This window comes from Acomys russatus, chromosome 7 (assembly GCF_903995435.1).
Source record: "Acomys russatus chromosome 7, mAcoRus1.1, whole genome shotgun sequence".
NCBI lineage: Eukaryota > Metazoa > Chordata > Mammalia > Rodentia > Muridae > Acomys > Acomys russatus.
The window spans coordinates 37,424,361-37,437,096 of record NC_067143.1 but is presented as its reverse complement, the minus strand read 5'-3'; the positions used below and the strand labels follow the sequence as shown (position 1 = coordinate 37,437,096).

At 43.4% G+C, this 12,736-nt stretch overlaps 1 protein-coding gene across 1 annotated transcript in view; it reads right to left on the bottom strand.

The window, feature by feature from the left end:
- The window catches only part of Adamtsl3 (ADAMTS like 3), a 271,037-nt gene that overhangs the window by 13,063 nt on the left and 245,238 nt on the right, over positions 1 to 12,736 (bottom strand). Inside the window, 3 exon segments of the mRNA XM_051149310.1 lie at positions 457 to 640; positions 5,778 to 5,894; positions 9,024 to 9,206. Of these exon segments, the coding sequence (XP_051005267.1) occupies positions 457 to 640; positions 5,778 to 5,894; positions 9,024 to 9,206 (484 nt within the window).

Below are 12,736 nucleotides of genomic sequence, written 5' to 3'. Positions count from 1 at the left end.
AGTTAAGTTTTTGCCAGGCATGGTGGCGCACACCTTTAATCCCAGCACTTGGGAGGCAGAGGCAGATCACTGTAAGTTTGAGGCCAGCCTGGTCTACAAAGTGAGTCCAGGACAGCTAAGGCTACATAGAGAAACCCTGTCTCAAAAAACCAAAATAAATAAATAAATAAATAAATACGTTTTTATATTATTTTATGTTGTACCTGCATATATATATATATCTGTGCATCATGTATATGCCTGGTGCTTGCAGAGGATAGATGAGGGTATCCGATTCCCTGGGGCTGGACTTAGAAATGGTTATGAGCTGCCATGTGGTTGCTGGGAATTGAACCTGAGTACTTTGGAAGAACAGCCAGTACTCTTAACCACTCAGCCATCTCTCCAATCTCTATTGTACCTTTCAAAACCAGCAAAAACGAATGTACTATTAAGAAAGTGACTACACATACATACCTTGCTGGGCAGTCCCGGGTGTTACAGTGCTGAAACCCAGCCAGCGGCTTCCTGTGAGGACCACAAAGAGCTTCACTCACTTCCTGCCCACTGGCCATCACACACTGGGGCCTCTGAAGGCGGACTCCCAAGGGGCCACAGGTGGCAGAACAATGTGTCCAGTTACCAGGTTCCCAAAAAGGCTCTGCAGAAAGGAAATAAAATGTCACCCATAACCACAAATAAGAAACCGCTGGAGGCAACAGGATCAAAGACAACCATGAATTGTTCTGTGGCTAGCTACCTGCCTGCATTTTAAGCAACACACACACACACACACACACAGGGGGGGGGGAGGGGGGAAGGGAGGGAGGGAGAGACAGACAGAGAGAGGGAGGGAGGGAGGGAGACAGAGACAGAGAGAGGGAGGGAGACAGACAGAGACAGAGAAAGGGAGGGAGGGAGAGAGAGAGAGAGAGAGAGAGAGAGAGAGAGAGAGATAACTCCATTGCACAGAGTGATACTTGCTTTCTCTTCAGTTACTATTGTATTCACTGAGCAGACATGGTGGCCAGAATGGGCTCTTTAGAGCACAGCCTGGGGAATGGCCATTGTAAGTCAGCTAGGTCTACCCAAGAGAAAGGGAAGAGTCACTGAGCAGCCAGCACTTCCCCAGCATTCTCTAAGCAGAGCCAACAGGGCAGGGAGGACGGCCTCTCCAGGTGATGCCCTAACACCATCCATTTTTCAAAAACAACCCGGCAGAGAAATGGAAGATGATTTAGCAGGAGGACCAGGGATTAAGCAGTAAGGTGAGATGCATTTGAGTTCCACACTTTTCCATTAATTCTTAACCCAAACATCACATCAGTCCTAAAACTGCATGAATGATTTTCTCTAGAGACATCTGGAAAGGTAAGAATGGGGGCTTCCTTTAGACAAGTAAAAGCCAGACAGTCCCAGTAATCACAGCTTTCGTGTCACCCTTCCCTGCTGACACTCGGTAAAAGATGAGGCAGGACACAATGATGACAGGTTTGCGGATGGCTACAGAAAATGCCAAATTTCTCTGCAATGATCATGAATAATTGATAGCTACCAGCTGTGTCCACATGATCTCTGACAGAGCGAAATGGTTTCTTCAACTTATTGTTTTCAATTCCTAATTTTGAGATTTTACTGTAAATTGCACATGGCATTATTTGCAGAACAGAATCATAAATTGTATCTCCACTTGGAGTTTCAGAATTACAGTTCATTTTTAAAACAGGTTGTTTTCTTTCATTTACTGAGGCTCTCCAGGGTGAACAGGTACTGGGTTAGACACTTTGAAAAAGTCAGTTGTTGAATGGACTCTTCCATGTTCTGTCACGAAGCTGCTGATTTTATTTTTGTTTACAGCAGAGAGAGATTGCATGAAGCTAAGTAAGTTGTCTGCTGTCTGTTATGCATCAGACCGGAACCCACACACGTCGAACTCCAGTCTCAGTGCAAGGCAGGACACGTGGGCCTTTCTCTTAAAACCCTGGGCTTTTATTAAAGTATAATTTATGTACAACAAAGTGCTCAATCTCAATTTTAAAAGCTTCACAAGTGTTTGAGCTCTTTTAACTATGATCCATAGCAAGGTGCAGAACATTTATAACTCCTCTAAAATTTTCATTTTGCCATTTTCCAATCAGCAGCTTTCCCCTCCCAAGTAACCACATGGTTGCTTTGTTTTGTTTCATTTTTGTTTTTAACTATCATTATACATTGGCTTTACTTCCTCCTGAGGTTCTGTATTTGCCTTCTTTTGCTTAGTACACTATTTTTGGATCCACTAATATCATTGGGAATATCAATAATGTGTCTTCCTTTACTGCTGGATAATACACCATTTCTGAATACAACAGTCTTTCCAGAGGGGAGGACATCCTACTGGGACTCTAGGTGAGAGAAGCATGGGAGAATGGGGAAATAGAAGGATCCACAGGGTCTTAGAAACCTACAAGAAGAACATTATGATGGGTGGATCTGGGCCCAGGGGTCCTGCTCAAACTATGGCACCAGCCAAGGACAATACCGGCAGTAAACTTCAAACTCCTACTCAGATCTAGCCAATAGACAGAACATTCTCCACAGTTGAGTGGAGAGTGGGGACTGACTTTCATATGGACTCTGGTGCCTCATATTTGACCACGTCCCCTGGATGGGGAGGCCTGGTGGCACTCAAGGAAGGATAGCAGGCTACCAAGAAGAGACTTGATGCCCTATGAGCATATACAGAGGGAGGAGGTCCCCCTCAATCACAGTCATAGGGGAGGGGAGTAAGAGGAAAATGGAAGGGAGGGAGGAATGAGAGGATGCAAGGGATGGGATAACAATTTAGATGTAATATGAATAAATTAATAAAATATATATAAACAAAAAACAGTCTTGTCTTTCTGCTGTCAACAGCTAATGTGAGTGAGACCGACCATTCATGTCCAAACCTCCTTTGTGAGCATGTTTTCATTCTGTTTGAATGAATGTCCATGAGAAGAATGTCTGGGCTAAGGATGGGTGCATGTTTAGCAAAAAGTGCCAAACAGTTTTCCAGAGTGGTCTCAGCTCACCATGGTATGGCAGCTTTAATTGAGACGCTGCTTACTAGTATTTAGTCCAGGGTTTTTGTTATGACTATGCTAGTAGGCATGAACTTGCATCTCCTGGTTTTGATCTGCATTTCTCTGTTGCTTCCACCTTGTGTAGCAATTTCCTCCAAGGCTTGGTGAGACCCAGGAACTTCTGGAGGGACTTAAGTCCTTGAAACCAACCAGATGCAAATGACACCACCGTCCCCAAGGATGTATAAGCAATAAGGTCTGCTGAGGAAACTCACATCAGGAGTTGGGCCTCCTGAAGAGACACTCAGACCTGTTGGGCCACCTGAAAGTCTTGCAGTGAGCGCCAAGGTTCCAGGGCTCCAGCTGTCACAAGCTGTTGGCATGCTGGGGGTAGCCTTTCAATGTTGCAGCTGCCTTGGAGTCCCTCCTACTCCTGCAAGTAGCCCTTACCCATAAGTTAATTCTTTGGTTCACCAAGTTGGACTTGGTTGGCACCCTTATTTTGCACTCTTGCCAGCTCCCTATCTATGGTGAGTGGCTTTTGATTTATTTGTTCAGCTTTTCCCCGGAACAGTGCCTCAACAACACACGTGCACGCCACTTTTTGTGAAGAGCCTGTCCAGGGCTTTTGTATACTGCTTTGTAGTGGTGGATAGGTGGTCACTGTTAACTTAAAGGAGCTCCTTATTGTACCGCTCTTCATCAGAGATATGCTCTGCCCCAGACAGGCCAAAATAGCTTAGTTGGGAAAACATCAGAATGAGAACACAGGCTTTGCCAATATTTTTGCTAGTGCATTTGAACAGCAAATCATAGCCTGACACTTAACCATTTAAGACTCCTCAGTAACTTTTGACGTTTAACCTGACTCTCGAAGCTCTGATTGGCTGGTTCTCAGCAGTTCACTTCTGTATTGTCCTCTCACTGCATGTAGGCTCTTTGGTTCCTTAAGTACATCGGGCTGCTTTCAATTTGTAGTTTGCGATGACTAATCCCCTCTGGGAATAGTCCTTCCTCACCCTGTTGCACAGAGGGCTCCATCTCATCTCCTGTCTAGGCTACCATCTCTCCTCCCCTAGAATTCCTGTCCTGACTATCCTCTCAACCAGTTACTACCAAATGTATGTACCCCATCCCTCTGATCATTTCATTCTTGGTGATTAAATACAAAGAAATGTACACATATTTATTTGTTTATTTATTTCTTGTTCATTTTTCCTACTGGATGGTCAAATCCATACACACTGCCATATTCAACATGAGGACAGGATATGCCATATATAAGTAACTGAAACAACAATGGTTAACCTAACAAATAATTCTCTAAAAATATGCTAGCCTAGTTAGTAAGTGAAGGGCTAGCACATTCTATAGTGTACACATTTAAGTGTCTGTATACATTTCTGCATATGTAGTTTCTGAATCTGGGCATAATGTGCTAAAATGATGTAAGCAGTTCCAATAAGCCAGGTGTTGTCTACAGCAAAGGCTTGACCTCACAGTAGCACTAGCCTTTTTTTTTTTTTTTTTTTTTTTTTTTTTTTTTATTAGTTACAGGAGTTCATGTGATCTTTTTGCTCATGGCACATGCAACATCTAAATGTTCTCACATTCTAGTTTCTCTTATTGGAGGTTCCTTCTGTATCTTCCCAGAACAAACGTCAGGACACAAATGAAAACCTTTTTGACATTTCCAGAAAATGGTTGGACTTCTTCGTCAGCAATGTCCTTGCACTTTGGCCATGTTTTTCTCATGGTACTTGCTACACTGTCTCAGAAAAACATGACCATCCCTCTCTTAGACTGTAAGCTTCTCAAAGACTAAGTCATCTGCAGACCCCAGCTTTAAGAGAAACAAGCACTCAGCACATATCACTGAACATCCAATGAATAAATAAGTGACTGTGTGATAATGGTAGCATTACATCTACAAGAGTAGAGATACCTAACTATCGTAAGTAGTGATGTCATCAGTGACATGTAGTACAGTGTTGATGGACAGCTTAACACCATTTACCCTTCCTATCCTCTCCCTTGTATCCCAGGAAGAAATGGTCTTAGAAACTACACCATCTACATGCCCTACCTACAGGATGGTATTCTACATGGCATATTGTATAGTTGTGAGGAAATCCTCAAAATTTCAAATCCCAAAATGACATAGCTCTTACTCTTCCACATAGTAAAAATGTGTGGCCTGACTAGTTTTGGTTTGTCCTTTGGACATTACAACCTACTTTTGAGTGACAAGGAGCTGCGAGCATCACCAGTTTTCCTGACTATCCTTCCTGGTCTTCTTATCCATACTGCACTGCCTTGGCCTTCTGAAGATGTTTACAAGCTCAGAACACACGCTGAGGGAGGGTCTTTTGATCATGTGTTAATGAATAACAAGTTTGTATATATGAGAAATTTGTGTGTGAATAGAAAAATAAAAGAATTGATCCCATAACTCTTGGAGAACTTCCTTCTGTTAATATTTATTCAGGTGATGATAGCTTTGAAACTGGGAAATCAATATCTACATCATCACAAATAATGATGTGTATCAGGGATATGAGCTCCGTGAGCTGCCTTATTTCAAAACCTGTCCCACTGTGAAAGGAATAAATTGAACTACCAAAGGCAGAGGGGCAAGAAAAAGAAACTCAAGTAAATGCCCAGGGATACATTACAAAGATAAAAACATAGAAGTCACTCAGAGAAAAATAGATGAGTCAGAAAGGAAATACATAAAAAGTCAACATTCCAGACCTTGAGGCAGGGGCTCTCCTGTTGAGTTGTTGCTCTTTGCTTTCTTCTTAGATGCCTGAAGAATTCGCTTTTTCTGTGCCTTAGGAAATGCAGTCTTACTGCCCAGTCCTCTTCGTTCTGAGGAAACAAGGTGTGGCATATCTTACCAATCAAAAGCCATCAAACTCTTACTCCAGTTTGAGTGCTCTTGAAGGCAACTCTGAAGAGAAAACAACCTTTTTCTAATAGAGCGCTGAGTGTTCATGGACGTCCTTGCTCACACAGGTCTGCAAGCAGATGCTGCTTGCGTGGGTGCATGTGTATATGCGCATGCGTGGTTTGGTGAGCCATTAAGGTGAGAGTTATGCATTTCGCCAACATGTTACATTTCTGCATGTATATAAGGTCAGCCTTCCTCACTAGATAGAAAAAAAAAAAATGAAGCTATCACTATTAGAAAGGGAACTGGAGAAAGCAGATTGTTTAGACTGAGCTCCTTCCCACTGCAGGAACCTGGGGACAGGAGAGATCGGGGATACAAGGCACTTTCCTCAACATAATAAAGGCTATATACAGCAAGCCAATAGCCAAAATCAAAGTAAATGGTGAGATACTCAAGGAAATTCCTCTAAAATCGGGAACAAAGCAAGGATGCCCACTCTCTCCATATCTCTCCAATATAGTACTTGAAGTTCTAGCCAGAGCAATAAGACAACAAAAGGAGATCAAGGGTATCCAAATGGGAAAGGAGGAAGTCAAATTATCCCTATTTGCAGATGATATGATAGTGTACATAAATGACCCTCAAAATTCCACCAGAGAACTCCTACAGCTGATAAACACCTTCAGCAAATTAGCTGGATACAAAATTAACTCAAAAAAGTCTGTAGCTTTCCTATACACAAATAACAAGCTTGCAGAGGAAGAAATTAGGAAAACCACACCCTTCACATTAGCCACAAGCAATATAAAATATCTAGGAGTTACTCTAAGTAAGCAAGTGAAGGAATTGTTTGAAAAAAATTTCAAAACTCTGAAGAAAGAGATTGAAGATGACATGAGAAGATGGAATGAACCTCCTTGCTCATGGATTGGGAGAATTAACATAGTAAAAATGGCCATCCTATGAAAAGCAATCTACAAATTCAATGCAATCCCTATCAAAATACCTACACAATATTTTAAAGACATTGAAAGTTCAATTCTGAACTTCATATGGAAAAACAAAAAACTCAGAATAGCTAAAACAATCCTCCTCCGGAGGAATCTCCATACCTGATCTCAAACTGTACTATAAAGCAATAGTAATTAAAACAGCTTGGTACTGGCACAGCAACAGGCTGGTTGATCAGTAGAATTGAATTGAAGACCCAGATATGAATCTACACACATATGGTCACTTGATTTTTGACAAAGAAGCCAAATCCATTCAATGGAAAAAGGATAGCATCTTCAACAAATGGTGCTGGTCTAACTGGAGGTCTATGTGTAAAAAAATGCAACTGGACCCATATTTGTCACCTTGCACAAAACTCAAATCCAAGTGGATTAAAAACCTCAACATAAAACCAGAGACACTAAGTCACTTAGAAGAAAAAGTGGGGAAGAGCCTGGAACATATTGGCACAGAAGACAACATCCTGAACAGAACACCAACAGCCCAGGCCTTAATGTCAACCATTAATAAATGGGACCTCATGAGGAGAACAGGATTTTAGGAAGGTTGTAAAGTTTGAATTTCAGGGTTGAAGGGTAGTGGAGAGAAGCTAGAAGCCAGTCCCTCAGATAAGTCTAACTCTTCTATGACCTTCCAGTTTCCTAAATTAATAAAAAATAACTGTATTCTACTGTGCATTATACTAAATACCGGGAGAGTCAATGGGGACCACTATTCACTCTAAGTAGATCATGGTGGCCACACCTATTGTCCCCGCACTTGAGAGGCTAAAGTAGCAGGAGCAAGAGCTTGGGGCTATCAGCATCCTGTCTCAAAAACCTCCACATCCAAAGTCTTAAGTAAAATACGTGCAAATATCCTGCGGTAGCCACTCCAACCTCCAGCTGGGGCACCTGCACTCTTTGTGTAGCTAGGCCTCCTAACTACCAACAGGGAAGACCATGGGGAAAGCTCTGTCATGTGACTCTTAAATCTCATGCTGGACCCTGCTGTGGTCCAAAGTGCATTTACTAATCATCATGCTCAACCCTTCCACCTGGGTTAGGTGCTGGAGAAACAGAACCACATGAGAAGTGGTCTCTGGGGTCCATCTGACTGACTTCTGTGCTTTATTCTCAACTGAGTCCAACAGTAGTGTCACTTGTTAAAATCCTACAAGCTCATCTTGTTGAAAGAACTGATAAACTCCAAATATCACACCCAAGAGGAAAAGGAAAGCAATAAGCAGTCTACCATCCCGTGTTTGGCGCTGGGGTGGAGGCATTGAGGAACTCTGGCATAGCCTCCTCATCATAACATTATAAAGTTATTCTATACTTGATTGGCTGCCCTGCTTCGTACTGTGTTGTTTCCTCAGGACTGCAAGGGAAATATCAGAATGCTCCCCACCTCTGAGGGGCCTATGTTTTTGCTTAAGGAACTAGATGAGAAGGAAGGAACTGTTGGAAAGAAATATGTGTCAGGATCTGACCGGTGTTAAATAGAGATCATAGAGTTTCTCTTTTTCTTTTTCTTTCTTTTTTTTTTTAATTTGGCAAAGTATTCACGTAGCAGGTAGGTATTCCAGGAGCCCGCAGGATTAAGGTGGTTGGTGCTTGTAAGAGAAGCAGTGAAGGATGTTTCTTGCAGGGAGGAAAGTATGCCTGGAAGCCCCAAAGAAGAAAGGCAGTGTGCATGTGTGTGTGCACATGTGTGTTCGTGTATGCGTGTGCGTGCCTGTGTGTGTCTATGTGTGTCTGTGTTTCACAGGAACAGAAGTCGTCTCTATTGAAAGAAACCTCAGTACAGCATCCATATACCATCGGGGTTGAGGGTTAAGCAGACACAGAGACAGGGCATGAGGATCTTAACTCTGGGCAGAAAAGTGCACAGCTCTTAAGCAGAAGAGTGTAGTTTCAGAGTCACCACCTTCAGAGAAGACAACTGGCATGGCAGGGTATCAGAAGTGGCTTTAAGTAGGTAGCGATGGCCAGGGTAAGAGCCTTGAAATACCTGCGACATTCACACTTTGAGTCTACTACCAACTAATCTGGGCCCTACTTTTTGTGCGTTACAGGACACATGGGGAACAAGTTTGACTGGAGACTCACCCAGCAAGTGGAGCACAGAGGTTGCCACTGCTTTCCCAAGAGCATTGGTGGCCGTGCAAATGTAGGCTCCTTCATTTTCAAGGGACGCACTCTGCACCGACAGGGATCCATTGAAAAGCAAGGAAACATTGTCACTCAGAGATCCTCCTCTCTTCAGCCAAGTTACATTAGGCTGAGGGACACCTTTGGAACAAAAACAAATATGACAAAGGCGATTCCTTTAAGAACAGGGCCACAGAACTACGAGACAAATACCATTCAGCATTTGGAGCACGAGTCAGGAAACGGGCAAGTCATAGCTAATAGGAAATGGCTGATTCTGTTTTCATGGCCTCCGTATGAGGAATCGTGCTATGGCTCAGGCGTTGGTCCATGGGGTACCGCATCAGTTCATGTATTATGTGAGGGGATAGGAGCCAGGGGGGTTGCTTCACTCTGGGAATGGAGGGGCAAGTCAGTGGGGGAAATGGTTAAAAAGAAGCAGGTGGTGAGGCTGAGAGTTCCCACTCCCACGTTGTCATCAGGAAGACCTTAGAAGTACATCTATATATTCTAGAACTGCATGGCTGTGCACATGTGATGGAGACGTTCCTCCCTGGGGGATGATTGAATGATCCTGGGAGAAATATATATATATATTTTCATTAATGAGATTTATTAAAAAGTATAATTTTTAGAGAGCAAAAGGAGGTGTTAAGTTTCGGGTCTGGGTCAGTGAGGCTGGGGCTTCAAGGAACATCACAGGAGCCTGGCCACAGAGGAGGGTGCAAGAGCTGAAAACCTATCTTCATCCACATCTTGATGTGTCAGCATTTTGCTTGGCTACTCAATCTCAGAACAATTTCACTTGACACTTAAGATGAAGGGTGCCTCAGGTGGTGCCTGGAACCGAACTACTTGAGAGAGCTCCTGTCCTCCTAAAGTGCTCTGGTGGGAGGGAACACGACACGACTTTCTGAAAAACTCATTTTACCATTCTTATCATGGCATGTGTAGGGTACCCTGCAGCAGGCAGAAGGCATGTCCCAAGAGCCTGGTGCCCCTTTCAAGATCTCACAGGCACTCCTCCATGCTAGGAGGTGGTCATTGTGTGCTCCACTAAGCCTTGGAAATTCAAGGTTAGTTGTTCCATGCACTAGACCAAGCTGGTTGGTTATTCAAGACTCTCAGGGCTTCAACAGGCATATACAGACAAGTGCTTACCACACACATGCACACACATATATACATAGCACACTCCAGGTGTGACGTGTACTTAGCTATAACTTTTAAATAGTGCTAAGAAGATAAAAAACAAACACACCACCCATCCTTGCCACAGAGGGTTCTCCGTAAACTGACGACAGGGCAAGGACCACAGCCACACAGCTCATTGACTATAGAGAGGTTGAGCTGGTGTGCCTGCATGGAGCCTTCCCTCCTAAGCTCTATTCTCTTTGTGCAGGAAGGTACTCGGCAGGCAACCGAAAGAGACACCTGGACACCAACTCAGCCACAAAGCCCTTGACCTACAATTTGTCCTTCTGCAAGATGGGCTGGGCAATAGTGGTACAGAACTTGTGGGTGTGGCCAACCAATGTCTAGTTTAACTTGAGGCCCACACCATAAGAGGGAGACCATGGCCTACACTATCTGGACAGAATAGCCCAGAGACCTAGGGCAGAACCAAACACAACTGGCCAAATGAAACAAAACAAAACAAAAAAAAACACAATTAAATGATTCCTAATGATATTCTGCTATACTCATAGAATGGGGCCTTGTTCAGCTGTCATCAGAGAGGCTTCAGTAGATAGGAGTGGATGCAGAGACCCGCAGCCAGACTTTATGTGGAGAGAAATTCTAAATTGGAGTTCTCCAGGGGTGCCTCCCCTCGGAGCTAGGGGAATCCTGCGGAATAGGGGATGGAAAGATTGTAAGGAATCAGAAGGGATGCAGGATACCAGGAGAATACAACCCACTGAGTCAACTATGCAAGGGTCACAGAGACTGAAGCGGCAAGCACATGGCCAGCAGGGATCCACAGCCTGTCCTCTGTGCATATGTTATGGCTGTTAGCGTAACGTTTTGTGGGACTCCTACCAGTGAGGACAGGCATGTCTCTGACTCTTTTGCCAGCACTTGGGACTCTTTTCCTCCTACTGAATTACCTCCTCTGGCTTCAAAGTGAGGGCTTTTTGCCTTGTCTTATTGCATCTTGATCTGTCATGTTTGGTTGTCGTCTCTTGAAGGCTCGCTGTTTCCTGAAGGGAAACTGAGGCAGAGTGGATCTGGGGGAAGAGGGTAGGTGTGTGTGAGGGTGGGGGATGGGAGGAGTGGAGGGAGAGGAAACTGTGGTCAGGATATATTGTGTGAGAGAAGAATTTATTATTTTTTTTAAAAAAGATTTGTCAAAAAATCCTTTTTAAAGGGGAGGGAACAGAAAGGAAAAGCTGCTGCCTTGGGTGGGAAGGGAGCAGCTTTTTTCTATTAGTGTGTTAACTTTGGACATCATATTGGATTTCAGCAGCCTTAAGTGGGAAAGGAATGTGAAGTAAGAACAGGAATGTCTTCGTGTTTAGATGCGATATTTATGGGCTTCAAAACCTGAGTCTGAGTTGGTGGCTCTTAGGGACTTCTTTCTTTAGTCCTGTGGCTTTGGGTGATCTGAGTATGACTGGGGGAATTTAAAGGCTTTCATCCTCTGATTGCACTATCAAATAAATGTAACAAGCACTGGTGTGGAGGGGCTTTGCAGATAAGACTAAGTTTACATGTTAGACGACATTAAAATAAGAGGATTATCTGGATGGACCAATTTAATCCTATGAGTCCGGAAGATCAGAAAAGCAGAGCAGAAGTGGTTAGATGTAAAACAGGATGAGGCAGGAGAGACCAGGCCAGAGAATCATTTGGGAAGACTGAACATGCATGAGGGAAGTGGCCTGCCGCTGATGATACTGAAATGGAGGAAGCCATGAGGCAAGGCATGCAGGTAGCCTCTAAAATATGGGAGTTGCCTCCAGCTGAAAGTAACAAGCAAGTTGGACCTTGAGTCCTGCAATGAGTAGGAGATTAACTCTGCTAACAACGGAAGTGGGTACATCCTCAAAGTCTCCAGACAGGAATTCACCCTCAATAGCACCTTCACCTGACCTCTGATCCTCTAGTAGAGCTCAGCTACATTCTACCGACTGACCTATAGAACTGATAACAAGTTAGGGTTGTCTTCAGCCTATACATGCATAGTAATTTGCTACAGCAGCAATACAAAATGAATACAGTGATGGACATTAAATTGTGTTGGGATAAGTAGGCTGTCCCTCAGCAGTCAGAGGGTGCGGATGGCAGGTGCATATATATATATCTTCTTCTGTTCATATAAACATAGAAAAGTCAAGCTTTCCTAAGGTCACAGCTATTAAACACAGAGAGCGAGATTCAGAGCCACGAAACTAGATTCAGAACATCTCTTAACCAGAATGTGGATAGCTCTTGTGCACTTCTTAATAAATTCTCTCCTAAGCAGCTTATAGTTGTTGGACCAAGCAAACATAGATGTACACACATGTATAATATGTGCTCCTTTGCTATCGCTTAAAGGAAGTTATAAAGCTTATTTACATTGTTGCCATTACCCTACTAGTTGACTTAATTTTGGCAGGTTTTCAATTTTATTTTCTTATTTATTTTTAAAAGGTAACAATTATGGGACTAGAGTAATGGCTTACTGG